This window comes from Phialemonium atrogriseum, assembly GCF_030411735.1.
Source record: "Phialemonium atrogriseum strain 8032-3 unplaced genomic scaffold QBC33scaffold_37, whole genome shotgun sequence".
Classification (NCBI taxonomy): Eukaryota; Fungi; Ascomycota; class Sordariomycetes; order Cephalothecales; family Cephalothecaceae; genus Phialemonium; species Phialemonium atrogriseum.
In genome coordinates, this window is record NW_026848174.1 from 182,265 (window position 1) to 207,451 (window position 25,187).

At 55.1% G+C, this 25,187-nt stretch overlaps 13 protein-coding genes across 13 annotated transcripts; 5 read left to right on the forward strand and 8 right to left on the reverse strand.

Moving 5' to 3' along the window:
- The first annotated feature begins 403 nt into the window (after nt 1-403).
- Nucleotides 404-1,592, forward strand: QBC33DRAFT_551192 (prolyl oligopeptidase family serine peptidase). Its single transcript, XM_060429146.1, has one exon. It carries the CDS (start codon nt 491-493, stop codon nt 1,442-1,444), a length of 954 nt encoding a protein of 317 aa, XP_060279051.1. The 5' UTR covers nt 404-490; the 3' UTR covers nt 1,445-1,592.
- Nucleotides 1,593-1,963: 371 nt separating this feature from the next.
- Nucleotides 1,964-2,621, reverse strand: QBC33DRAFT_460630 (uncharacterized protein; the record flags this gene model as incomplete). The annotated part of the gene is made up of 2 exons (XM_060425003.1): nt 1,964-2,332; nt 2,394-2,621. 2 exons carry the CDS (start codon nt 2,619-2,621, stop codon nt 1,964-1,966), a joined length of 597 nt encoding a protein of 198 aa, XP_060279052.1.
- Nucleotides 2,622-3,747: 1,126 nt separating this feature from the next.
- QBC33DRAFT_551196 (uncharacterized protein) lies at nt 3,748-4,783 on the reverse strand. The gene has a single exon (XM_060429147.1). The coding sequence runs from the start codon at nt 4,757-4,759 to the stop codon at nt 4,052-4,054; it is 708 nt and encodes a 235-aa protein (XP_060279053.1). The 5' UTR covers nt 4,760-4,783; the 3' UTR covers nt 3,748-4,051.
- Nucleotides 4,784-6,165: 1,382 nt separating this feature from the next.
- Nucleotides 6,166-7,272, reverse strand: QBC33DRAFT_480848 (uncharacterized protein; the record flags this gene model as incomplete). Its single annotated transcript, XM_060425338.1, has 1 exon — nt 6,166-7,272. The coding sequence occupies one exon, from the start codon at nt 7,270-7,272 to the stop codon at nt 6,277-6,279; it is 996 nt and encodes a 331-aa protein (XP_060279054.1). The 3' UTR covers nt 6,166-6,276.
- Nucleotides 7,273-7,531: 259 nt separating this feature from the next.
- On the reverse strand, nt 7,532-9,181 carry QBC33DRAFT_551199 (uncharacterized protein). Its single transcript, XM_060429148.1, has 2 exons — nt 9,102-9,181; nt 7,532-8,995 (listed from the first exon to the last, which is right to left on the reverse strand). Exons 1-2 carry the CDS (start codon nt 9,162-9,164, stop codon nt 7,811-7,813), a joined length of 1,248 nt encoding a protein of 415 aa, XP_060279055.1. The 5' UTR covers nt 9,165-9,181; the 3' UTR covers nt 7,532-7,810.
- Nucleotides 9,182-9,319: 138 nt separating this feature from the next.
- Nucleotides 9,320-11,434, forward strand: QBC33DRAFT_255794 (major facilitator superfamily transporter). Its single transcript, XM_060423054.1, has 4 exons — nt 9,320-9,710; nt 9,776-10,159; nt 10,222-10,973; nt 11,046-11,434. The coding sequence occupies exons 1-4, from the start codon at nt 9,439-9,441 to the stop codon at nt 11,183-11,185; spliced, it is 1,548 nt and encodes a 515-aa protein (XP_060279056.1). The 5' UTR covers nt 9,320-9,438; the 3' UTR covers nt 11,186-11,434.
- A 953-nt stretch (nt 11,435-12,387) lies between these two features.
- QBC33DRAFT_563445 (quinon protein alcohol dehydrogenase-like superfamily) lies at nt 12,388-14,355 on the reverse strand (the record flags this gene model as incomplete). The annotated part of the gene is made up of 1 exon (XM_060430285.1): nt 12,388-14,355. The coding sequence occupies one exon, from the start codon at nt 14,353-14,355 to the stop codon at nt 12,388-12,390; it is 1,968 nt and encodes a 655-aa protein (XP_060279057.1).
- Nucleotides 14,356-14,571: 216 nt separating this feature from the next.
- On the reverse strand, nt 14,572-14,934 carry QBC33DRAFT_563446 (uncharacterized protein; the record flags this gene model as incomplete). The annotated part of the gene is made up of 1 exon (XM_060430286.1): nt 14,572-14,934. The coding sequence occupies one exon, from the start codon at nt 14,932-14,934 to the stop codon at nt 14,572-14,574; it is 363 nt and encodes a 120-aa protein (XP_060279058.1).
- Nucleotides 14,935-15,570: 636 nt separating this feature from the next.
- Nucleotides 15,571-16,124, reverse strand: QBC33DRAFT_599750 (putative glyoxalase bleomycin resistance dioxygenase; the record flags this gene model as incomplete). The annotated part of the gene is made up of 2 exons (XM_060432049.1): nt 15,571-16,062; nt 16,113-16,124. 2 exons carry the CDS (start codon nt 16,122-16,124, stop codon nt 15,571-15,573), a joined length of 504 nt encoding a protein of 167 aa, XP_060279059.1.
- Nucleotides 16,125-16,901: 777 nt separating this feature from the next.
- Nucleotides 16,902-19,642, forward strand: QBC33DRAFT_599753 (averantin oxidoreductase). Its single transcript, XM_060432050.1, has 8 exons — nt 16,902-17,275; nt 17,344-17,436; nt 17,489-17,951; nt 18,021-18,204; nt 18,264-18,377; nt 18,446-18,716; nt 18,788-18,951; nt 19,015-19,642. The coding sequence occupies exons 1-8, from the start codon at nt 17,198-17,200 to the stop codon at nt 19,187-19,189; spliced, it is 1,542 nt and encodes a 513-aa protein (XP_060279060.1). The 5' UTR covers nt 16,902-17,197; the 3' UTR covers nt 19,190-19,642.
- Nucleotides 19,643-19,802: 160 nt separating this feature from the next.
- Nucleotides 19,803-20,685, forward strand: QBC33DRAFT_551202 (uncharacterized protein). Its single transcript, XM_060429149.1, has one exon. The coding sequence runs from the start codon at nt 19,922-19,924 to the stop codon at nt 20,462-20,464; it is 543 nt and encodes a 180-aa protein (XP_060279061.1). The 5' UTR covers nt 19,803-19,921; the 3' UTR covers nt 20,465-20,685.
- Nucleotides 20,686-21,940: 1,255 nt separating this feature from the next.
- Nucleotides 21,941-22,669, forward strand: QBC33DRAFT_623412 (uncharacterized protein; the record flags this gene model as incomplete). Its single annotated transcript, XM_060432889.1, has 2 exons — nt 21,941-22,332; nt 22,389-22,669. The coding sequence occupies exons 1-2, from the start codon at nt 22,254-22,256 to the stop codon at nt 22,667-22,669; spliced, it is 360 nt and encodes a 119-aa protein (XP_060279062.1). The 5' UTR covers nt 21,941-22,253.
- Nucleotides 22,670-22,832: 163 nt separating this feature from the next.
- Nucleotides 22,833-24,739, reverse strand: QBC33DRAFT_255878 (DAO-domain-containing protein). Its single transcript, XM_060423056.1, has one exon. The coding sequence runs from the start codon at nt 24,518-24,520 to the stop codon at nt 22,904-22,906; it is 1,617 nt and encodes a 538-aa protein (XP_060279063.1). The 5' UTR covers nt 24,521-24,739; the 3' UTR covers nt 22,833-22,903.
- Nucleotides 24,740-25,187: the final 448 nt, after the last annotated feature.

Consider the following 25,187-nt stretch of genomic DNA (forward strand, 5'->3'; position numbering starts at 1 on the left):
CTCTCTACCGCCTTCTTGCGAACCGGCGACACCTATGGCGAGGTTGCTGTTTCGGCTGGTTGCATGGTTGTGCTGGGGAGGAAGGAGCCTCCAGAGATGGTGAGTAGTACGACGCTGTCGTATTATCCGAACATGTGGACGGTTAGTATCGCAAAAAGGGGGCACAATGGGGGTATGGCCAGTTGTGGATTGGGAGGCGGTTATGCCTAGGGTCTGTGCGCCACAGCTGGTACCGGGCCGGAGGGCTTTTGACAGGTGTCCCCATACAAAGGTGGTGTGGCCAGGGACAGGTCTGCTGAAATGGTGTTGTATGGGGGGCCACGTGATCCATCACGTGGAACATCCAGCAACACTTGGCAGTTTATTTGTAACCCCAACTACAGTTTAGCTAACGCAAGGAAGAGTCTACACAATTCTCAGCAAAATCTGAACAAATTGCGTCTCTGAAGTTTTGCAACAAACCACACATTTCTGCCCATATAGTACAACGATGGCGACCTCAGACTTCCGACAGCAAGTCCTCGCAAAACTTGGTCGCTTCCCCAAACGTGTGGCGCTAGACGTTGTCCTTGAGACAACAACGGACTGCGAAGATCACACGCGTACATTGGCCATATATGCTGTCGAAGACGGCGAACGCATCTCTGCGTGGCTCCTCACCCCCAAGGGCGCCAGCCCTCAAGATGGATGGCCCGTTATCCTCGCGATTCACCAGCATGCGGGCCAGTTCCATCTAGGAAAGTCCGAACCAGCTGGGACTCTCGGGGATAGCACTTTCCACTACGGCTTGGAGCTCTGCAGGAGGGGTTACGTCGTCCTATGTCCCGACCTGCTTTGCTTCGAGGATCGAAGACCAACGGAAGACGTCCGTCATCGGAATCAGGGTGCCCTGGACGGCATTCAATATGAGCAGTTCGAGTTCACCAAGCGCATTCTCCGTGGCTCTTGCCTCCAGACGAAATATTTACACGACCTCTCTTGCTCCCTCGACGTACTGGCTTCATTGCCCAACACAGACGCTGCTCGGGTCGGTGTGATCGGTCATTCTCTCGGCGGCCAGGAAGCACTATGGCTGACTTGGTACGACTCTCGCGTGCGCGTAGCAGTCTCGTCGTGTGGCTTTGGTCTGCTAGACACGATTGTTCGGGATGGGATCAACCACAACAGAGCAGCGTATATCCCCGGGCTGTTGGAAACCTGTGACCTCGACGCATTGCTCTGCGAAATTGCCCCTCGCGCCTTCCTTCTTACCGCAGGTGAGACTGACTGGCTCTTCCCCATCGATGGAGTACGTTCTATAGCGAGAAGGGCAGAGGATGTCTACGCTCAAGAGGGGGTTCCCGACCACTTCAAAGCCGTTGTCTACCCCGGAGGGCATAGTTTCCCAGAAGCTGTGAAGGCTGAGGCGTATAACTTTCTCGACCATCATTTGAAGGGAATGTAGGAACGAGAGGGCTCTGGGAGCTATGTTGGCACTGAACTGCGTACCTAGGCGAAGGGGGGTTTGGGTAGATATTGTTAATATGACCTGTAGAAGAGTTCGATATCAAGCAAGCGAGTTAACCCAGAGCAATATCAAATTATGCTTGTAATATGCTTGGCAAACTGCAAGGTGGGAGGCATCTGGATAGTTGCCTTTTCCATGATGTCGTCGACTTCGTATTCGCAAACACGAAACTGCTGCCACATATAAGTTCGCCCATCTGCTCGGACGGTCAAGTCTCAACCCCACCCCCTCCCTACCTACGAGATAGCCAAGTGATTTAGAACTCAAAGCGTTGATGACATTATTTGGAATTCACAGAAATATTTAGAGCCCATTGGATTATATTATATTAGATTCCGACGAGCCACTGCAAGAAGATTTGGCTCTGTGCGTAGATGGATATCATGAAATTCTAAAGCCGCGCCTCCTTATCCTCCAGCCTTTCCCCTTCCCCCGATGTTCCCGCAAAGCACCCAATTACAAAGAAAGCACCCCCGCAAGACCGACCGCGAGCACGGCGCCCAGACCAGCCACCATCCTGACGCTGGTCCCGGCGGGCGCGGCGTTGGCCTTGCACTCTCCGGTCGCGCTGGCGGTCTTTTCGGCGCCGCCGGTGATGGCCACGTCGAAGCGGTGGTAGTCGGTACCCGTGAGCACTGTCGACACAGCCACCGAGCTGGTCGTCTTGTCCACGATGAAGGTGAATTCGCCGGAGCAGGACGCGGCCGTTGTTCCGTCCAGGACGCACGACTCGCCCAGCGTCACCGTAGCAGAGTGGCCGGCCGTCTTGGTCTTGCTGACCACGCTGATGATGTAGTCGGACGGGCCCTCCGTCAAGGTCAGTATCTATTGTGTCTGGTTAGCTATTGTGTGCTTCGGGGGGCAGGGGAGACTGGTTTGTACGAACCGGTGCGTTGGGGCCGCATGTCTCTGCCGGCACGTTTGCACTGGTGCAGCGGATGGCATAGACGGTCTGGTCGCCGCAGGCGCTTACGATTGAGGCGGCATATTCAGCCCGACCGTGTAGACCGTCGTTGATGAAAAGGTTGACAGTGTTGCCCGAGCTTGTGGTGTTGTTTTGTGCAACTGCGAGGCCCACCAGGGCGGCGGCGGCAATGGCGACGAAAGAAGGCATCGTATTTGTTGATATTCCAATGAGGTGCGATGTGGTAACTTCCTTCGTGGGCCTATTTCTTAGCTTGAGATTTGGGGAGTGGAAATGCATTTCGTCGCGGAAGCCAAGAGGTTATATGCTCCCTCGTCTGCCTATGCCAAGACAAATGTCGCGTATTTGTATCTTAAAACAGGCTGTTGGGCACTACCACAAGAGCTTGTTCCTTCAGGCAGGGGTGCCTGGGCAGACGTTCTGGGCAGGCGTTCTGGGCCGCCAAATATTTTTGACGTCACTGTAAACAATCGGGTCTTATCCCTTCTCTACCTATGAGAAGAGAGGAGGAAGCCCGAAGACTCGGTTGTGCCGCAATGATCCCCGAGTTGGTCTTCTTGGCGGCACCGCCAGCCAGTCACACGCCGAGCTCAGCCACTCCTTCGGTTTAGCCGGCAACAACTCCGGCCCCTGTCCGTGGATCGAGTTCCTCACAGGGCTAGAATTAATTAAATAATACGGATTAGCGTAAAGATCCTTACAACCTAGGAAGGCAAGTACACAAGGCAGATTGACAACTGTGACCAACCGCAAGTAAAGCTTCGGAGATTAACATGTGGCCGAGCAAATTCTGCATTTGCCACTGCCGCATAAATACACTGATTACGGATTACACCTGCGGTCCAATTTCTGTCGCCTTGGCGCTCTAGGCATCAAGGGGCGCGAGACATGATGCTATTTTCGATGAGACAATGAACAGAATCGCGTTCCCCCGGAATACACAGCCGAAATGGCACGATGCAGGGTCGGTCGTAGGAACTTTCCGCGGGAATTCAAGGCGAAGTACAGTACAACTGCTGGGAAGTCAAGGGCTGTAACGCGGAACCCTTCAAGACCATGATTGGCGAGACTCAGACTCAGGAACAATCGGTTCCGCATATCATGTTCCGCTGCTGCAAAAACGAGCCGAGGAAAGAAGCCGTGGGCCACATCAAGAGGTGCGGGCTTCTCAAGGATTATACGGGCCCCGGAGTCGGCCACTCTGCCACCTGGTAGCGGCACCGGATGAGCCGGACCACCCGAGATTCAGCGACACCAGGCCGCTCGAGCTGCGTGTTAGTGGCCGACCAGGCCAGGTGCCTCACGCGTGGCGACTGTAGCTATATCAGCTCGGTTTTCAGGGCAGATGAGCTGTCTTGCCCCTGCCTACGACTTTGTCGAGGATAGAGTCTCTCTCGGTAGCGATTTGGACGACGATGATTCGATGAGCTGGGAAGCGTTAAAGAGACAGGAAGGAACACTGTACTGCCATCAACACCAGAAAATGAGAACTGGCCATAGATCACAGCGGATGTGAAATGTAATTAAAAGGGAATCTCTTCGGGGTTGCAGCAACCAACCCCTGCCGACTGCACACATGTCCCCGTCCACCAAGCTGTAGACGCAACGAGAAGATCTGCTCACGCCTTCTTCTTCTCCCCAGTCGGAACCCTATCCTTCGCAAGCCACCCCATCAAATACGCGACCTTGAAGGTGAAGGTAACCAGCGGCCCGACCATCTGTGTCACCAACTCCGGGCTCCAGCTTCCGAAGTTGACCAATCTCTCCCACCCCAACACCCAAATGGCTGCGCCCCAGTGTGGTATATCGACCAATGCCATGGCGGCGACAGTGAGGTGGACTGTGCGCGGGTCCCGGCTGGTCCACATGATGATGGCGACCAGGCCGGCGATGAGGAGCATCATGTTGCCCAGCTCCATGATGGCGAGCTTCTCGGTGTCGGCGACCTCGTTGGGGGGGGGGGGGAGGTAGGATAGCAGCCCTGTGGAGTGTTTGGCTGGGTTGTGGATGATGCCGAGGGCGGCGAAGCCTACCACGAGGGGCTCGATGACGCAGAAGAAGATGCGGGGGACGGGTGCCATGATTGCAGCCATGATTGGCGGTGTGAGCTGGGTGTTGCGGGGGAAGAGCTCGACTTGAAATATGCTCCAAGAATATCGAGTATACGAACCCTGATAATTTACATGGAGGAGAGTTGGACAGGACGGAATGAAGTAGATGTCTCGCGTTCCAGTCCCGTTAACGCCAGCTGGGCAGATAGTAAGCACCCCGCCAACCAACACCGCGGTGGCTCCCCGCCAACCATGCTTTCCCCCACATTGCGCCATGTCAGCCGAACGTGCACGTGCCAGCTGGACTGGGTTTGACGGTCTGGAGTCAAGGACCGGCAGCATTTGTATTGGCAATTGCGAGGCAAACGGAGAACTCCAATTACCCTCTAATTGTACCCACTTATATTATCGATAGTGAGTGTGGGCAACGTATCCTCATTGGGCTATATATGTTGAAGCGTACCAAAAAAGGAAAGGCAAGAATGGAAGGAATCCACGCGGGGAATTGTCAAGTACCTCAGATTCCGTGCCCCTGTAGCTCTTCCTTGGCCACGCAGGAATAGCTCATTTTACTGCCAAAAGCAGGCCTAGCTACATCCATCCCTGAGTGGGTCAACCAGCGGGAATCTAGCACATCACAGTAGACGCGTCCCAAGCCCGCGACACTGCCATGGACCTGCTGAGTGAGATCACGACAATGAGGATAGTCAAGAACCGGACAATCATACCGGTCCCGCAAGACTTTGCTTATGATGCCTCACTCTCACCATCCAACGAACTACTTTCTCATGGAGCACTTGGCTAGGCGGGTTCTTGGACGTCCAATTGTTTCAGAAGTTCCGCCTGAGTACCTGTCAACAGTCGCAAGGCAACTAGTAGAAGTCGTATTCTAACTCCAAGGGTTGGCCTTTAATCATCTCGGCCGGCTTTGGTGTGGTGAAAACAGCGACGGTCCCCTCGAAGTCATTCCCCTCGGCCTCGACAATACATCGTCGTCTAGATCAACTCCCCAAACGTCACTGGAATGTTCTACGCACACCAGCAAGAGGACAATAGAGGACAATAGACGCCTTCTCAAAGATCATCCTCACGATCCAGAGTGGAGGGCCGCTGTTGGTTCTAAAAACAGCTAATTATACCCCACATCATCATTGAAGCCCAAGTCCATGGCCCCTTTCCTCTCTGTCACCTCGACTTACATCACGGAAACCTCCTGTTCGACGATGAGTTTAATTTGACGGGCGTCATGGACTGGAACCAGGCACAGACGGTTCCAATGGAGCGCCTGGCTGTTTTCCCAGAATTCATCACGTTTCCCGCAGGTTCTGACCGGCAAAACGAGAACATCCGCACCTTCAAGTCTCTCATCCGCAAACACCTGCAACATCTAGAGAAGACGGAGTCCTCAGCTGATAACAGCTCATCAGCACTCCTCTCCGACGTCTTCGGGTCCAAGCCAGTTGATATTACTGATCGATGCACCTATAGCTTTCCACATCGTGCTCTGTGGGATGGGTGATGATTAGTAGTCCGCTTGATCTACGGAGATAATGTCATGTAGAAACAACTCGTGGGTGTGTACGGGGAAGCATACATCTACTAGATTTTATTTTGTACCTGTCTTGTGTACCTATCATACACATATCTGGCCCTGAGACCGGATTCTGCCTTGTCTATAGCCACTGTACATCATCATAGTCGTCGCTTGTTACAGCTTTATATCCAACAGAAGGGAGCAGATACCACAAGAAGAAAACTAGAAAGCAATCTCGGGAGTGGCGGGTGAGTTGTTGTCAAAATAGGTCCGTCTCGTCCTCCCAGTCACTCTCGTCCACCACTTCCCCATCAGCATCCCATTCTATACCATCTCCCAGTCGAACCCGTTGTCCCGTCATGGCGTCAAATGCGGATATACCGAGAGATGGAACCTCGTGCGATATAACCCTGACCATCCGAGGGTTGCTCATTTGGCGTAAGAGTGTCGTTGCCTGGTTCTCGATAGCCTCTTTCAACTGCAAGAAAGTCTCACTTGGGATGGGCTGACAGCGGTTGGGATAACGGTATGATGTAATTGCGTCCGACAGCTCGGAGAGGCTTAAGTTGATGATAACCTCCTCGAGGTTCAGGGGCGTATCGTGCGGTGGGAGCTCCAGCAGACTCTCGCATATGCTATCCATTCGGCAATGGAGCCGTCGCAACGACCGAAGCAAAGCATTGATCGAGCGACAGAGATGTATACCAGGATCGCATGCCTGGCTCTGAGGATAGAGCCCCCAGTGTCGAAATGCAAAGTTGGTCAGATGACGGAGGGAGAGAAGGTCACCCAGAGGCTTTACCATCAAGTATCCCTGCCGGCGCAGACCCAGACCAGGGCGTTCGGGTCTCGCTTTGAGCTTTAGACACCGCATGCCGGGGCATCGTTGCAGCATAGCAGCCAGCTTTGCCAGAGATGAGTTTAGATTAACAGTCCATCCGTCAACGGCGTCGGTGTCATCAGGCCGTATTCCACGACGGTCGGTTGGCAACAATGGCCTTCGATCCTCGTATCCTTCAAGAAATAGCTCGAGTGTGGCGATGTGGGGCTGGCTCCGTCTGAGAACTGCCTCGTCCCGCGTGAACATTCCGAGGGACGTCGCGGTGAGCTGGAGATCCCCGACGAGGATCTTCCAGCCCAAGTCATACCACTTCTTCGAAATAGTCAGGCGGCAGATGTCTTGGAGGAAGAATTCCGGGCCGAAGTAGTCTAGGATGTAGAGGGGAAGCTCTGGAGGCAGCTGGAGGAGAAGCATGGCAGGTACGTTGGTGGGAGAGTCTCGTGAAAATTTTGAGGTGTCGTCTGTGTCTTGCTAATTTAGAGAGGGCCAGTTCAAAATTGAGCGTGATGAATATGTCGCCGTAAGGAGCCGATGATTTCGAGAATGTAACGAAACTGCTAGAGGAGTAAGGTTCGCATTCGAGGGTTCGGAAAGCAGGAATAATAAATAATGTTGGACCATGTGTCACGAGGTCCGTGCCGAGCCCGTCTTCTGCGAAGTCCCGTCGGTGTCGTTTTTTTTGGGAAATGTACGTCCCATTATTAAGGAGCAGGCTTCTAATCTTCAGGTATAATATAAACAGTGGCTCCCTGCGGCCCTTCTAAGCCCCTCCGCCGCCGATCTGAGGAACATATGGGCTAGTCGGATATCTGATAGCTGCCCGACTTCCTTCCCGATGTCTCCTTGGCCTAAAACGGGTTCCGCTGGTCAACATCCATACACTCACCTCACTTGAAACGCGGAATATAGCCAATACTCTTTGACAACATCACAGTAACCCGTGTCTTAAGTATTATTGTCTCGCAACACCTTCACCACCACGAACCAGTGTCACCGACGCCTGTACCGCCCGTCCCATTTCCCATCGCGGATACCTAGGTCCTTTCCCGAGGCACACAGCTACGTGAGCTAGGTTGGTTGTTAGGAGAGATACGCTTAGCCGCATTATCAGGGGTGCCGAAGCCTTTGGCCTCGGACTGTGCAGCAGCGGAGGGGCGCCAAGTGCCACGTCCGGCTTGTCGACGCCAGATCCGGATAATGCGGAGCTGCTGCTGATGCTGATTTCCATCGTGTCTGGGTCAATCATCTTGGCCCCTAGACCCTCGAGCTGCTTCTGGACACCGACTGCGGTAAGAAACTCGGGCTGCGCGGCCTGGTTGCCAGGATAGCCCGGAACGAGATCTGCGTCGGAGGGGCCTCGGCTGATACGATCCCCCAGTGATGATAAAAACGTGTGTGGGAAACCCTCCTCCAGTGCCTCCGTACCGCTTGAATGGGCGGTGCTGCTGCCCTGGGTTATCCCCGCCGCTCGGTACATGTCACTCCTCCCTGGTCCGAGCAGCCACTGCATGCGTGCCGCGAGCTGTTCGCGCGTTCGGAGGTGTAGCACCGTGCCAAAGGCTCGATGGATCTCTTCGATAGGTACATGAAGATCGCCGTTGAGGAACAGGTATGCTCGGGAAAGGGTTGTCTCGACGAGGCGGAGTGGGAACGGGTTCATGGCCCACAGAAGATGTTGAGTTTGGGGCGATAATGGTCGTTGATTGAGAGGTGCTGTTTTGTCCGAGAGGTGGTTATCCATGTTATCTATCTCGACATCGAAGCTAGGAGATGCTTGCGGCACGCTGGAATGTACGTGGCCCGGAAGAGGTTCCTTGATCGAACTCGAACCACGCTGTGGAATTTGATCTTCGTGGTTGATGGTATCTGCCTCTGAACTCTTGGAAACCCCGTCCGTGTCGACGCTTCTCGCCAATGCCAGGATCCGATGAGCCGAGCGCTGGAGACTAGCCATGAGGGCTGGATGCCTCGCAATCTCTTCATTCTCGAGCATCTCATCGCAGAAGCCAACGAGCACGCCGCTCATTTCTTCAACGACCTCCTCGAGGTGCTGAAGCCGCCGCCTTTGCGCTTCTTCCGCCGCCTGTCGACGCTTCCGAAATACATCTTGGGCCTTGCGATTTCGCTCTCGGCGTGTCTACCAGCAGTGAGCACCTCAACATGATTACGATAATTGCAGAGTGGGCCAAGTCTAAGGCGTCGCGGGCCAGGAGAGTGCGGAAAAGGGATAATTAGCCGCATACCTTTAGAGCTTCATCTGCGGGGTTACGTTGCTTCTTGGCCGGTTCTTGTATCACAGTGTCCATATTCGCGGCGATTGAAAATCGAAAGAACTGCTGGAACTTTGCGCCGGGCACGGAAACCATTTATGTCATTTGTCCGACTGCACTGATTAGTAAGTCGGAGAAATTACGTAGCGCTGATAAATCATCCACAATTAATACCGAGTACTAACTGTCGGGGCGGGATCATCGGCGATGCGAGTAATCAGGGGACGGGAATAACAATTTCTCTCTCCCCCTTATATTCAAGAACCTGCAGTTCTCCTGTAACGATGACGGGAACAAACCTATTGGCAATATGACGACGCAGGGCGCCCATGAACCTCAAAACGGGGGCGGTCTCGAGTTTGAGCTTGCGCGTCTCGAAAATGGAGCCCAGAGACCCAAGTCGCCATCCATCACCGACCCTGAGACTGCCGCGAGCAACTCGCAGGATCATGATCAGGAGCATGGGAATGAGCAGACGCCCGCGGCTTGGAACTGGGACGAGGACCCTTATAATCCATACAACTGGCCGAATAAGAAGAAGCTACTTCAGCTGTTCATGCTATCCACTGCTGCATTCACTGCGTAAGGGTCATTTGTCAGGGCCATGGCTAGGCCATAGAAGGGGTAAAACTAACTAGTAGTTGCAGGTCCATCGGAACATCCCTCCCAAGCTCCGCACATTCCGAGTTCCAGCACGAGTTCGGCGTCACAACCACCCAGTCCATACTGCCGGTATCAATGTATGTTTTCGCCTTGGGCCTCGGACCTGTCGTAGGAGGGCCATTGTCAGAGACGATGGGCAGATACCCTGTCTACCTCATGAGCATGCCGTTAGGAGCACTCTTCACCCTGGGTGCTGGGTTTACCAACAACTTCGGAGCCTTGTGTTTTCTGCGCTTTCTCGCCGGATTCTGGTTCTCCCCCAGCCTCGCACTTGCACCGGGGACCATCACTGAGACGTACAAACCCGCTCAACGCGCCATCCCTTCGACCATCTTTATCTTGATGCCATTTCTGGGCCCGGGACTTGGGTACGGACTGCTTACGATCATTCCTCCCCTCCTCATAACCATCTGCTAATCAACACCCAAAGACCTGTCATAGGCTCTTTCGTCGTCAATAGGAAAGGCTGGCGCTGGACCCAATGGACTCTGATCTTTTTTGCCACCGTCGCCATTCTCGCCGCTCTTGCCGCTGGGGAAACCTACCACCCAATCCTGAAGCGCCGCCGGGCGAAGCAGCTCGGCCTGCCCGTGCCAAAACAGCAACCCCTGAAATCTCGTGTCGGCATGTTCCTCACCATCGCTCTCATACGCCCCCTTCACATGATGGTCACAGAACCCATCGTGGGGCTCATCTGCCTCTACGTCGCCTGCGAATTTGCCACCCTCTTTACATTCTTTGCCGCCGTTCCCTTCATCTTCTCGTCTGTTTACGGCTTCGGCATCGAGCAGCAGGGGTTGGTTTTCATCTCGATCGTCGTGGGATGTTTCCTTGGTGCGCTCACCGTCCTGATCTGCAACGTCCTTCTCTATCTCCCACAATCCAGGAGGCACCTGTCGCACAAGACGCCTCCAGAGTACCGTCTATACCCGGCCATGATCGGCAGCATCGGGTTGCCTCTGGGACTCTTCTGGTTGGCCTGGACAGCGAGGAGCGACATAAGCTGGGCGAGCCCTGCTGTAGCCATTGTGCCGTTCGCCTGGGGGAACCTCTGCGTGTTCGTAAGCACCATACAGTATACATCTGACGTATACCATGGGTCGACAGTCGCCAGTGCTGCCAGCGCGAATAGCTTCGCGCGTTACGGGCTGGCCGGTGCATTTCCCCTCTTCACCATTCAAAGTAAGCCTGTCGCCTTGATTTCATAGGATTACGCGGCTGAATTGGAGCGTTTGCTGACGAGTGTCTTTCCAGTGTATACCACGCTAGGCATTGGATGGGCAACTAGCTTGCTTGGATTTATTGCCGTGGCTCTCATGCCAGTTCCTTGGGCCTTTTTTCGATGGGGGAAGGGACTCAGAGCCAGGAGCAAGTATGAGACGGCAGATGTGTAAATAGCTCTGATGGTGAGAGTTTCAGCTCTGCTCTGTCTCTTCCAGCTTAAGCATGAGGCAACGTTTAATACCCAAGCCCTACTCTTGCCAGGTACTCTTCCCATAAGTCTGTACTGTACATTTACAAGGAGGCCTCACGCTACCATAGACGACCAGGAACAAATGAATTATCAGGGACCAACTTCACGGCGCCCTTGACAGGAGGTCTTCGAAATTTGCCAATCACGCCAGGCGCAGGCCCAGCCCCTAAGTTTTCACCCCAACAGTGGCGCCTCCCCTCACCCTTCTATTCTATCTTCTAGCCGCCACCGGACCTCTCGTACAGGGCCAACAGGCCAAAAGCCTAGCACAACAACCGTCTTCCTCCCCCCACGCCCTACCACATCTACGAGTCAGTCATCACCGCCGCGCCAATAGAGACACAATACCTCCTCGCCTGCCAGACGAACTTCCGCGCCCCATACACTGCGGCAACGACTTCACCGGCGTGACGCCGACCTACGGCCCGGGGGCCATGCGCATCGACTTCGGCGACGATGGGGGCCTACCTCTGCGCCCTCGGCGAGTCCGCTTCGACGAGTGCCGCCGCTGCCGCGTACACGAACGGCCCTGCAAGCCGCCGAGAGCGCCCGGTGGATGACGGCAATTACGGTCATTGACGGGAAGGACAAGCTGAGGGGCGGGGGCGGTGTGACGACGACGGCGACGAGAAGGAATGGGCACGTCGGAGGGGCGGCTACTACGAGGAGGTAGCTGCACCAGCACGTCTGCGGCGGCGACCATAGATGGAGGTGGTGGGGACGGCGGGGGTAAAGGGTGCAAGCGGGACCCGGGGACCCATGGGGCTCTGGAGGCGGCAGTTTTGGTGGGGGTGTTTCCGGTAGCGGTTCGGGCTTGAGGGAGACCGAGGGCGGGGACGACGCGGCAAAGCATAAGGGAGGAGATGGGTGTTCTGGTTCTGCGGGTTCTGTACTCAAGCACAGCGGCTTCGCCGTTGGAGCAGTTGCTACGTCTTCTATTTTCGTTCTTCCTTCCCTACTTTGATGCTTGTGTCCGATAAGTTGAAGGAAGAGGGCAACTTGGGTTAGGAGGTTTATTATAGAGCTACCAGTCCAGGTCTACAAACATTCTCGGCCATATGGCCCCACGCTTTGTCTAATTACCTCCCAAGGGTGATGGCCACTTCTATGGTAGCCTCTTCATCAAGTTGCCGTTCGATGTCCGTCGCCCGCGAACCCGAGAATCAGGACACGTCCCGACGGGCAGCCGATGGCGACGGTCGAGCCGGCTACGCCCACGCACCCCGGCCGATACTCTGGGGGCAGCCAGAGGATGTTCTCCTCGTCCCGGAGGATCCAAGTCCCGTCCGGGCTGACGCCGTAGCCTTGCCGGCGAGGCTGTCGTGTGGGATCCGGATCGAGAGCGATGATGCCGACATTCGTGTGGAGACACGAACCGGAAGTATCGAAGGCCAGAGAATTTACCAGAGTTCCCAACTCGAACGTCTGTGTGCATTTCCCCGTAGCCAAGGCCCAAATCTTGACGGCGCCGTCGATGGACGCCGACGCAAGCATCTGATCGTCCTCCGAGAAGGCGACTGAGCTGATGGCGACTCCGTGGCCCAGGAGCGTCTCCGAGCGAGTCCTCGACGCCAGATCGCGGAGCGTGACCGTATCATGACGACATACGGCCGCGATCGTCCGGCCATCGTGCGAGAACGCGATGGAACCGTTTGTTTCGATTTCGACGTTGACATAGAGGTCCCTCGTGATAGTCCCTGTTGCGAGGTCATAAAGTTTGATTCTGTCACAGGCTATCAATGCGAGCGACCCGCTGTCCGGTGAGAAGGCGATGGCGCCGATACGCTCCAGGCGATAGTCGAGCTTCCATGTGCAGTGCCCCGTCTCTACATCGCAGACCTCGACTTGATGATCTATCACGTCGCAGACCCGGGGCCCCATAATATACTCCCATTCTTCCAACCGCCTGTAGGACTGGGTCCGCGATATCAAGGCCAGCAAGCGGCCATTGAACGAGAATACAAGTGCGGTGACGCCTGATTTCTTGCCCTCGAGTTTCTGGGTGGGGCGCCGTGTCGCTGCATTGTAGAGTGTGACATCCCAACCATGGTGGATTGCAAACGACTGGCTATTGGACGGGAATGCAATAATTGGGCACGGTCTGCCCCGGAGTGACAGGATGCAGCGCCCTGTCCCCGCGTCATAAAGCCTCAAGGCCTCATCGTCCGATGTAGTCGCAATCAACTGTCTATCGGAAGAGAATTGGACTCTTGAGCTGTGGCCACTGAACTCCTCACTGAACTCTTGACTCCGGAGCCCTGTCTTTATATCCCAGAGCTGTACGGCCTGGCCAGATGCAGACGCAAGCGACTGGCTATCAGGAGAGAAGGCGATTGCCCGAACACTCAACTGATGGGTTTGAAGAGTCTTGATCAACCCCCCCTGTGCCAGATCCCATAGCTGGACCGCCTTGCCGGATATAAACGCAAGCAGACGGCCATCGGGGGAGAATATGACGGATATGAACTTCCCGAAAGAGCCCTTCAACGTCTGCCTCCAGCGCCATGTCGCCAGGTCCCAGAGCTTGACCTTGCCATCATAGCCCGCCGTTGCCAACAACTGGCCGTTTGGCGCGAAGGCAACCGACATGACATAGTCGTCATGGCCCCCAAGCGTCTGCATACAGCGGCCTGTCGTTGGATCATAGAGCAGGATTGTATCGCCGCATGTGGTGGCCACAGACTGGCCGTCAGGCGAGAATATGGCATCCTCGCCCTCGGCCTTCAGGATGCAGTGTCCGGTTGTCGGATGACACAGCCGAAAGCTGTCCCTGAAGTGGGACAGAACTGCGAGCGGCTGGCCGTCATGCGAGAGCGTGGCCGCCATGGTTACCCCGTTTTGATTACCGAGCGTCAGTATACACTTCCCCGTCGCCAGGTTCCAGATCTTCGCATTCTCGCGGGCTGCTGACATGAGTGATTTGTCATCGGGCAAGAAGGCAGCCGAGAGGATCGCGTGCCCCTGGACCTTTAACGTCTGTCTGCAGCGCCCAGTGGCGAGATCATAAGCCTTGATAGCCTGGCGGGTCACCAATGCGAGAATGCCACTGCCTCGGCGCGTGAGCTGTGACCCGCAAACGTCCGTATGCATTGCCCGACTGCTCGGTCCCAGAACTCGACCGCTTGGAGGCAGCCAGACGCAAGTAAGTGGCCGTCGGGAGAAAACGCAACCGCTCTGGTTCTAGACCTGTTCCTGTCAAGCTGTTTCTCTCACACTTCCCTGTTGCCACGTCCCACAGTTTGACAGTCTGACCTGAGGTAGACGCAAGTGACCTGCTGTCCGGCGAGAATTCGATCGAGTAGATATTTACTGCATCGTCCTCAAGCGTTTGTCTGCATCGAGAGTGTCCCAGTACCTGAACATGTTCTGGCCCGGGATGTACTCCTGCACAATGGAGTTGTTGCCCGTCTCTTCGTCGTGGAAAAGGGCGTAGAGGGTCGGGACGGGCACGTTCGAGGACTGCTGGACGAAGAGCATGTTTTCGCCTTCCTGGAGGCGCACCCCCCGCCCGTATTTGACCATAACGTGCTTGCCGACGCGAACGACCGGGTGTTTTCTTGGGAATAATTCGGGCGGCGGCGTCACGGCCATTATTTCGGCAACGGTGGGCAGTGGAGCAGGCAGGCGGTCTGGTGGCGCGAAGTAGGGGAGGGTCGGAAGCGTGGCCATTTTCGCTGTCTTTGGCTTTGAGAGAGGCGGTGTGCTGTCTCTGGTGTGCCTTGTGTGTTTTTGGCTGAGTGTAAAAGCAAGCGGTTCATGCACCGTTGAAGATCGTGTGTTGTGAATGACGGAGGGGCGAGAGAAGGTGAGGGGCCAGAAGCCACCTGCTTTAGAACTACCGAGAAGAGGACTTCGTTGCTAGACCTGGTCAGCATCCCAGCGTCTCGGTGCTTGCCCGAGTCTTACCAAGGTCGACGAAAACGGAACATCAAAGACTAGTACGGGAGGATGCAATAGAAGTGCATAGCGGCCTTACGGAAGACGTATCGTTCCAAAAGAAAAAGGAACTCGTGGAGCATCTCAGCATCTCAGCATCTCGGCGTATGGGTTGGTGGGCAGGAGTGCCGGATGCGGAATGTGGATGAAAGGACCCAAATGGAATGCATGGTGGTGTGATCACACGCTTTCATTCAATACCTAACGACAACCTCTTTGATACAAGTCACGCCTACTCGTCATGTGGCCCATTTGCTAGCCTCACTAAAGTTTCCTTTTATTGCCCAATGATGTTTGCAAAATATCACCTCCTTCGGGTTTGGGGTCAAGGATTATTTTTACCAAGCCAATTTTCACAAACAAGGTGTGTTATGTCCTGTTTGACATCAACTGCTCAAAGGAGCACTCCAGCAGCTCAACCACATTTCCCCACGGGTCCTGGATATACGCCGCGCGGTGCTGGAACACCGTCACGGCGGCCCCGATCTTCCTCCCGCCGCTCGCGACAACCCTGTCGGTCATTGCCTGGACATCCGGGACGGTGACGGCCATGTGGAACAAGCCGCCACGGTTGTAGTCACGCTCGAAGCTGGCCTCGTTGCCGGGCTGGATTCGGGGGTCCTGGAACTCGAACAGCTCGACGCCGACGCCGTTGCCCGAGCTGAGCCATGCGATGCGCACTCGGCGCAGGTCTCCGGGGTAGATCTGGAAGATGGCCGCGTCGGGGGTCACGGCGCGGTCGGAGACTCGGGGAGGTTTGATGAGGACGAAGCCCAGGATGGTCGAATACCAGGCTATGGCTGCGTCTAAGTCTGGGACCGAAATAGCGACGTGGTTTACGGGGAGGTTGAACGGTTTGGGCTGGTGGATTGTTAGCTCGGGCTCGGGTCAGGGGTCGAAGGCTAGGTTACAACGCTGCCCATCTTGATGATGATGTGATGGATATTATGTGCGCGTCTACCGGGAAGGGGACGTGGATTGACACGGTGCAATGGCAAAGGGTTGGCTTCCGCGGCTATCAGAACTGAGCAAGGACTGGCTCAAATTGATGACGGGGTGAATTCTGTTTTTGGGGAAACCAAGTTGGGGGGTAGTTGAGTTGGCGCAGATGCTCGGGTAATCGCTCACGAGCGGACTGATCCTTGGGAATACAGTTCCCGGGGGAGATGTCAAGCTGCTATTAGCATTAAGGTGTCGTGACCCTTCATGTCCAAGTCAACATCAACAACATGCCATGCCCAACTGAGTCCAGGTCAACCCGACCCCGAACATTCCAGTCTCTGATTTTACTTCGCCGTATCTCCCACCCGGCGCACCGCCTTGACATTATCATCAGTTCTCTGGTTTGGAAGGAACCTCTCTGCCCATTGCTGACGCGATGTTGGAAGTGACAGCATTTATTTGTCCCTGTCTTGACCCCGCAACACCTGCCTTGTTGGGAATTTGGAGATGTTGGAGAAGCGATCCCATTCTCCATTTGTGTGCGGGGAAATGAGGTGTTAAGAGGTTATTCTGGGGGGAAACTTGTTGGAGTGCCCATTGAGGGGATTTTACCACACCTAAGGTACAGTGCTGTACAGATTACGTGCAGTCCACCATGGCTCCCCACACCGCCTCCTCTCCCACGCGGACTATACATTCCGGATGAGGAGGAGGCGGAAAACAATTGCCTGCGTGGAAAGCAAGACCATCGGTCATGATCGCCCGATTCGCATCCAGTAGCCCAATTGACATGTGGGACATTTCGGACATTTGGGATTCGACTCTCCTCAACTGTCGAATTCAATAATATCCATGAGACCCAATTTGTTGAGCCATCGGACTCCGAAACCCCCAAACCAAGCCCCCAAATCTCCTCTGACTGGGCGATTGCCATATTATCGAGTCGCCCGAGGTTGGATACTCTCTAGGATCTCCCGGACATCAGCACGGTCTTTCTCATATTGAAAACCCTTCGGCCAATCCCGAGGCAAAGTGGTGGAGAGGCGGATTCGCCATGGCTGTCCTTCAAATGACATCGGCGACTACCGATGTAGGCCTGGCGTCATTTGCTGGAGTCCTTGCTGTAGTAGGGGTAAGTGCATGAGTGAGGAGTTTCACTGGAAGCCATATCAGGCGTTAACAAGCGCTTTTTTGTTCTAGGCAGCACTATGGATGGTCTGGAAAGTCATCTACAACCTCTATATCCACCCTCTGGCTCGCTTCCCGGGCCCCTTCCTTGCAAGAGTCTCCCCGGTAGGCCATTTGGAAGCGATGTAAACGCTGTAATTCAACTAACCCGGACCAGTTCCCCAATGTACTCGCACTTCTCCGTGGCCGCATTCCATTCTGGATCAAGGCGTGCCATGACAAGTACGGCCCCATCGTCCGAGTCTCTCCCAACGAGCTCTCTTTCGACAATGAAGCTGCCTGGAAGGACATCTATGGCAGCCGGCCTGGCCACAAAAACTTCCACAAGGACCCCATCCATGTCGGGAGCATCCAGTCCGTCCCAGGAGTCTCGACCATCACGATGGCCAACGACGCGGACCATGCTCGGCAACGAAGAGCCTTGTCTCATGCATTCTCCACCAAGGCTCTTCTCGAGCAGGAGTACATTGTCAAGTCGTACATCAATGTCTTCTCAGACAAGATGCGGGGGTTTGCCAGGACTGGAACCCCTGTCAACTTGGCTGACTGGTTCGCTTACACGACTTTCGATATCATCGGCGACATGGCGCTCGGCGAGCCCTTCGGCTGCTTAACCAACGGTCAGTCCCCACCGATACCGGCACTGGTGTCAGAAATTCGCGAAGGTTGCTAACGCATTGCGATAATAGAGGATTTCCGATTCTGGGTTCCCCTCATCAGTGCTTCCATCAAGGCCGGTGCTTTCGAGCAGGCTACCCGCAGAATTGCGCAAGCCAATGGCACCATGCAGAAGCTGCTGTTGAAGCTAATCCCCGACCGCATTCGCAAGACGCGAATCCAGCACCTCGAGTACAGTAGGGAGAAGATGTTGAAGTATGCCTGCCTGCTTGCCGAATCCCCGGAGCTGACTCGCTAACCCGGTCACTGTCCAGGCGCATGTCCCAATCTTCCTCAGACCATAAGGACTTTCTCTACTACCTCCTGAAGCAATCTGACAGCGGTGCCATCAACAAGGACGAGGTCATCGTCAACGGTGCTCTCTTCATGTAAGTAAGGCATGTCTCTAGAGCCATGTGTGACCCCGTTGTTACGCACAGCTAATAACCCCTGACAGTATTGCTGGAACCGAGACGACAGCAGGCTTCCTCGCCGGTCTTTTCAACCACCTTCTCCGCAATCCACGTGTCTTGCACAAGCTAACCGAGGAGATCCGGTCCAACTTCAAGTCCGACGCAGATCTCAACTTTGAGGATCTGGTGAAGCTGCCCTACTTGACGGCGGTGATTGATGAAGGTCTCCGCATCTTCCCCAGCGCGCCGATTGGGTTCGTGCGAACTGTGCCCCAAGGCGGCGACACCGTTGACGGAGAGTTTATTCCCGGAGGAGTGAGTGATAATTATCTTCGCCCCGGGGTTACGTGTCGGGTGCATGGCCAACTTTCTGACAATCGTCGCAGACCACCGTGTCGGTCCCCATGTGGGGCGCAACACACAGCGAGAGGAACTTCAAGGACCCTTACAAGTTCCTTCCGGAGAGGTGGCTTAACAAGGAGGGCAGCACAGACAAGTTTGGTGCCTCAAATGCTTTTTCTCTTGGCCCCCGGGGCTGTATCGGCCGCAAGTGAGTAATGGAGCTAACTAGTTTGAGGGTGTGCGGTGTTTCGATGCTGACATAACAAAACAGTTTGTCTTACATGGAGATGCGCCTGATCATTGGAAAGCTGCTCTGGCACAACGATATTGCCTTCCATGGTAACCACGATGCATGGGACCCGGAGAAGGATTACCCTGGCTTGACTGTCTACAACAACTGGATGAAGCCTGGTCTGTACGCCAAGCTTACCCCGCGGAAGGATTAAAGGAACAGCAACCCAGGGGGGAACATTGGTTGACGTGGGAATTGGGGAAAAAAAGAAGTTGATGCATCGAGAAACGTAAAGCTTAACGTTACCCGCCTTGTCGGGGTAGCATCTCCACCCCCGCATTCTTTGCTTAAATCGTCCTCCCAGATTTGCTCGGGTTCAATGATACTACTGTTCAAGTAGTTAGGCATCGTTCATTTATTCTCTTCCCGGTGCTCCCTCAAAGGTTTGCCTGTTGCAGTCGCGTGAGCCGCCGCCGTGATGCACGAGTTCGAGACAGGTGGAACTTGCCATCTTCTAGATTGCGAGATCTATCTTGAGGCCATCGCATCCCAACCGATCCCATTGTGGCACGACGAGTGTTCAAAGAGTGCCATCAACAAATAGAAGGCCGCCGCTTGTCGTCTGGTAGGCAAATAATTACGCCAACAATACCTGGAGCGACCGGGCTTTTTGTAGCGCTGCCCTCAGGCATTTGTTGTATGCTCCGCAATTGGCAAACCCGGCGCCAAGGCGGACAAGTGGGGCGCCCAATGCTTGAAGCTTGATCTTGTTCCTCACTGCACACAAAAAAAAGAAAAAGAGAAAAAAAAACCTAAAAAGAAACCCCTGCAAAGTACCGGAGGTCCGTGCTCGGCAACCCCTCCGCCAAAACAGGCCAAGCCTCGCGCAAATTTCGAAAACGTGTCCTCTCCCAGTACGCAGCAGGTGGTAAAACAAGGCGACATAATGGGCAGGCCAAAGGGGACTTCAGGCACGAAACAGCTCACCACTGAGCAACGGCAGCGCGTACGAACCCTCTACTACGACGCCCAGTTCAATCCAGCCCGGATCCATACCATAACCGGCTACACAAAGCACCAAATCCGGTCCGCAATTCGCGCCGAGACCGCTACGGTCGGCGCCCGGTCTGGCCGGCCGAAGACTCGCGGCGTAGCGCCGGCGCCCAAGGCGGGAGACCAAGTGCCTACCCCGGAAGGCGATCCGACGGGAGATGAAGGGCATGACGCAGCTCCGAGCGGCGTAGCAGCACCGGCACCGGCGTCAGCACCAGCCGCAGGAGGCCCGAGTCTGGAGGCTGAGATGGGGAATCGAGAGGCTGCTCCTCAAGGTCTCGACAAAACCGCCACTCGACAAGACGCCGCGTCCACGATGGAGGAAGATTCCCAGCAAGCGCGCCCGCAGGCCCACAACGGAATCGAGAGGGCGCCCGCGGAGCATGCCGGGCACGGTTTGGAGAGGCTTCGCCAAGAGGTAGGAGGAGCCCATTGATTAAACGGTAGCGCAAGGAGAGAGGGAGATCGCCAAGAGCAGGTGAATGAGCGTGTTAGTATCCCCGGGTAGAGTAGCGAACTAGCGATACGGTTGGAATTTCTGGACCCCGGGTGGAAGCGATGCGTTGGACGTACCTAACGACCCCAACACGAAAAATGTAACGCTGCTGGCGATGATTAGTTGCATTATTAATACATGCATTGGCACCTTGCGTTGGCACCTTTGCTGACTTGGCTCGTCCACACATTCTATCCTTGAAGTCATATCCCTCCTTCCCTCTTCAAAACCACGGAGCAACCGCGAAGCAACGGAATTGGACAGGACTATAATTACAAGGCGACAGATGGGGCTGGATATCGGGTTGTCGCCAGCTCTTCATCTTCGCCTGCCGACCATGTTTTCAGGCCAGGCCACCGGCAAAACAATCCATCCCGAGATGGTGGGTAAGCAATTTGCCCTTGCAAGTCTCAGTGTCTACTCGGTTAAATTAACCATTTCACCCCCTGGGGATAATTATCCCGTTATGCGTGGCGCATATGAGACCAATGTTGGTATGACGATGCCCCAAAATTGAAGTCTAAGTACAGATGCTCTTCTGGCTACGCAGTAAGATTTGTCTTTGGTGGGGATTTGAGTATCAGCAACTTCCCAGAGGGACAGCGGCGGCCACTACAAATACAGGCACTCCTGACAGCATGACCGGTGCTGAATGCCAACTTAGTTCGCCGCATCATGATACTCACCGAGTTCCCTACATTCACACTCTCGGAACTCGGAGGATAGCCTGGATATGGTGCCCGACTTCTGAGAAACCGGGTACTCTCGACGCTATATTTAAAGTTTGGCATATATCCGGGACTACCCCGCCCTGTCTAGGCGAGGAGGCTAGCCAGTAACATGGAACGCTATGTTCAAAGATGGTGTGCCGATACTACTCATTACCTGGGTCTCTCTCCCGGTTGCTACCTCCGATATATTAATCGTTCATCGTCCCGTCGTGAGACTAGACTCTTCGAGTCAGCCGAAAATGATACGCTGATTGACCCTTTGGAGAACGTTCAAAGTGTATCCCGGGCCAACAATCCCGCCGCCTGTAATTGCTGCGGCCGATGATTACAACTTCTCAGAGGAAGTCCCTGGATAAGATCTCATTCAACATCCCGATCCCGACCAACATGTTCGGTTACACCGCCGAATTTCCCCTACTTCGAGAATATTGTCTACTCAATATCCGTTCCCGTTGCAGGCGGGATGTTGCAGGCTGCCTGTATTGCATTTGAAGATTACTCCAGTTTAGGAGCATGGGCGGCTTAATGTTGTCTGTGATTACTCGAGAATGCCACCTTCAACCCCCAGCTGCGGGAATAGATATCTGAGAAGGCAAATGCAGTCTGTTAACGACCCAATCACCGACAACGGGACTCTTGGCTACCGGGTTCATCGGGTTCTAGCCTCTGACCATTCAGCTCTCAACTCCTAACCGTGCTTTACACTCTCAATGTTGTGAAACCAGACACCTCAAAATAGTCTCGACGGCTCGCGTATGGTCGATAAACTCGTGTAGCACTACCTACCCATCGAGGTGGTTGAGGAAGTATAAGAAGTACGGGTGCTCCCTCCCTCCTCCACGTCTCTGATTCCCATCATCACTCGAGCACATTTTCCCAATCCTCTAGCATACTCGCATTGTCTTTGCCAAGGTAGGCACACCCCTTCTCTCGCCCTCCCCTCTCCCAGTCGTGTTTAGGGCCAGTGCTAAGTTCCCTCAGTCACCAGATCAGCCACCATGCAGCTCATCAAGTCCGCCATTCTCCTTGCCTCGCTCTTCGCGGCCGCCTCTGCCGTCGCGGTGGAGGGGAGCATCTGTTAGTGCCCGACCCGCCAATATCCACTCCCCAATGCCTCTTCTAACACGTTACAGCCTCCGAGGTCGACGCCAAGATCAAGAGGGATGCAGAGGTGGAGGTCCGAGATGTCGAAGGCCGGGGCCTCGAGAAGCGCGCCTGCAAGAAGAACGGGTGCAAGTGCAAGAAGGGCACCAAGCAGGGCTCGTACTGCGGACTTTGCTCTGCCGTTACCGCCGCCGGGGATGGCTGGTTCACCCGAGACATCTTCGAGTGCAACTCTTCCGGTGGGTGCTGCGACTACGGGACTTCGTCGGTGTGTTCTGGCAACAACTGGGCGAGCTCGTGCCCCAAGTAGTGGGACCTGAGAACATGGTACAAGCGAGCCACCTTGGGAGTAATATGGAGGTACTTGCTGCATCAGATCTTCGGGGCCCGTCTTTGGCATGACTCTTGCCATCACTTGTTGCTCATCGAGTGTGCCACCTTGCTTGCTGTGGCTATTTCTGTTCTACGGTGGACTCTTGGAGGGCTAGCCCAACTTATACGATCGCTTAGATGGAAAATTGGCCATGATATTTAACTTATTCCCTCACGCTTCCTGCGGCAGATTTGCTTTCGCCGGCCCTTCGACACATATTCCAGTGCCAGAGAACCGGCTCCCATGCACAGGACAATCGAACGACTTCTCCACCGGATTCCAGCACACAATACCCTTCATATGCGGGCACAGCGCGCTCATCCTGGTGACCTGTCCATCCTCATCCTTGTAGATCGCAACCGGCTTCGACAACAAGCCCTTATTGAGCACGCCACCCGACCCGCGGGCCAGATCCTCGATATCGCCTATGTCCGACTCCAGAAACCGCTTGTACTGCGTGTTAATCTGGACGTCGTGCGCCAGCATCTCGGGCGCAGACTTGGCAATGGACAGGATCCTCTTGGGCGAGTACAGCCCCGCCCACGGATTCTCCTTGCCCTCGATCTCGTCGGCAAGCAGCCGGCCCGCGATGACGCCGTGCGTGAGCCCGTTGCCGGAGTCGCCCGTCACGACGTAGATGCGCTCGCAGCCCTGGTTCTTGCCGATGAAGGCGACCAAGTCGACGGGCTCGTACACCTGTCCGCTCCATCTGTAGTCCACCGTCCCGGCCTGCGCGAAGCGCTCGCGGGTCCAGGCCTCGAGATCCTCGAAGCGGCCCGCCGGGCTCTCCTGGCCGACCTTGTGGTCGCAGCCGCCCACAATCAGGAAGTCGTCCCGCTCGTCGCACGGCGTCAGGCGGACGTATTTGTACTGATCGGCCGAGTCGTAGATGAAGCAGTCCTCGACGGAGCCCCTGGGCACGCGGATTGCGATGCAGTAGGTGCGGTTGTAGGACATCTCGGCAATGATGCTCAGCTTCTGAAGCGGGACGCACGTCGCCTCGACGGCGTGCTCGCACTGGATCGTATTGCCCCCTTCGGTTTTCACAGTTACAGATTTGCCACCCATGCCCAGAATCCCCTTGGTCCCTTCCTCGATCGTCAACATGCGCGTGAGGGTGTGGCATCGAAAGTTTGGCTGCTCTTTGAGCCAGTTCAGGACGCCGACGAGATACAAGGTGGGATGGAAAGCTGCCTGGTTTGCGAAAACGGCTCCGTCGCGCTGGTCGGGTTTGCCAGTCCACCCCTTCACCGCTAGACCCTCGCGGAAATCGGCGTCGAGACCTAGTTGTTTTGCCAATTCGACCTCCTCCTTGATCGCCTCTACGTCGTTGCCGTGGTGAGAGTCGCCCCGCTCAAACTGGGAGATCTTATACGCGGGGACATGGCGATACTCGCACTCGATTCCATGCTTCCTCGCCACCTCGCCGACATGGTTCAGCGCCCAGGTATGGCTATCTGCGGCAGCTTGGGCTCCGCCCCTGCCGTGCTTCTTCTTGATATTGGTGTATCCATCGTCAAGCGCGTTTGATAAATGGCCACTAGTCCGGCCGCTCTCTCCGGAAACGGTCTCGCGTGCTTCGATGAGGACTACTTCGTGGCCGCGTGCGACCAGCTCGTGGGCGACCGAGATTCCTGCAATGCCCGCGCCGATGACGCAGACGTCCGTCTCGATATCCTCTATCAAGGGTCGGAATTGAGGTCTGTTCGAGTATTGGTCGTTGTGCACCCAAACGGGGTCTGTCGACCCTGAAGTTTGGATGTAATGGTCTCTGCCCGGGGATGGCATGTTGCGTTGTTCATTCAAGTTAGACAGGTCTTCAACGGTATGGTAAGTTAACGCAAAGTGCGGAAATGTGTTGTTGGGATGCTGAGATAGGACGGAGTTGGTGATTTGGATTCATTGTCGACGTCATCTTAATCGTAAGCAGGCGTATTTGACTACCCCCAAACTTGGATGTGACTCGTTGACAAGACTTAATGACGAGTGCTTTTGGAACTCACTTGGGAGGGGCTTAAATAATTACGTCAACGGTGCAGTCGTCATGGAAACGGGCTAGAGCCCAAACGATTAACTCCCACTCATCATGAGGACAAATTAAATGGAAGGGAATTAGTTGATCTTCAGCTCTCCGCGGTCGCCATGAAGTCAACCCTCGAGTCCGCCACATGCTTCTGGATAACCTCGTCGGAAACGTGCCACCTCTTGCGCTCGAGCAGTTAGGCCACATCGAGGTGCTAGTTCCGCACTGCGTAGTAGAGAGCGGTTCGCCCGAACGCGTCTTTCCGGTCCATGTCTGCGGACCTGCTGTACAGGCGGGGTCCCACGTACGGAGAAGCTGAAGAACACTGCCCCAGTAAGGTGTGGCATTGCTGGTGTGTTGTGCAAGAAGGTGTGCCAAGATAGGGAAACTTTCTTACTGATAAGATCCTCGCAAACGCCATAGGGCTAACCA

Bases quoted from the DNA above. Each gene is read 5' to 3' on its own strand.
- QBC33DRAFT_551192 (XM_060429146.1), top strand. From the start codon at position 491: ATGGCGACCTCAGACTTCCGACAGCAAGTCCTCGCAAAACTTGGTCGC.
- QBC33DRAFT_551196 (XM_060429147.1), bottom strand. From the start codon at position 4,759: ATGGCGCAATGTGGGGGAAAGCATGGTTGGCGGGGAGCCACCGCGGTG.
- QBC33DRAFT_551199 (XM_060429148.1), bottom strand. From the start codon at position 9,164: ATGGACACTGTGATACAAGAACCGGCCAAGAAGCAACGTAACCCCGCA. The intron at 8,996-9,101 runs GTATGCGGCTAA...CACTGCTGGTAG, and splicing joins CCGCAGATGAAGCTCTAAAG to ACACGCCGAGAGCGAAATCG.
- QBC33DRAFT_255794 (XM_060423054.1), top strand. From the start codon at position 9,439: ATGACGACGCAGGGCGCCCATGAACCTCAAAACGGGGGCGGTCTCGAG. The intron at 10,160-10,221 runs GTACGGACTGCT...CAACACCCAAAG, and splicing joins TTTCTGGGCCCGGGACTTGG to ACCTGTCATAGGCTCTTTCG. The intron at 10,974-11,045 runs GTAAGCCTGTCG...GTGTCTTTCCAG, and splicing joins TCCCCTCTTCACCATTCAAA to TGTATACCACGCTAGGCATT.
- QBC33DRAFT_599753 (XM_060432050.1), top strand. From the start codon at position 17,198: ATGGCTGTCCTTCAAATGACATCGGCGACTACCGATGTAGGCCTGGCG. The intron at 17,437-17,488 runs GTAGGCCATTTG...AACCCGGACCAG, and splicing joins TCCTTGCAAGAGTCTCCCCG to TTCCCCAATGTACTCGCACT. The intron at 17,952-18,020 runs GTCAGTCCCCAC...TTGCGATAATAG, and splicing joins CTTCGGCTGCTTAACCAACG to AGGATTTCCGATTCTGGGTT.
- QBC33DRAFT_551202 (XM_060429149.1), top strand. From the start codon at position 19,922: ATGGGCAGGCCAAAGGGGACTTCAGGCACGAAACAGCTCACCACTGAG.
- QBC33DRAFT_255878 (XM_060423056.1), bottom strand. From the start codon at position 24,520: ATGCCATCCCCGGGCAGAGACCATTACATCCAAACTTCAGGGTCGACA.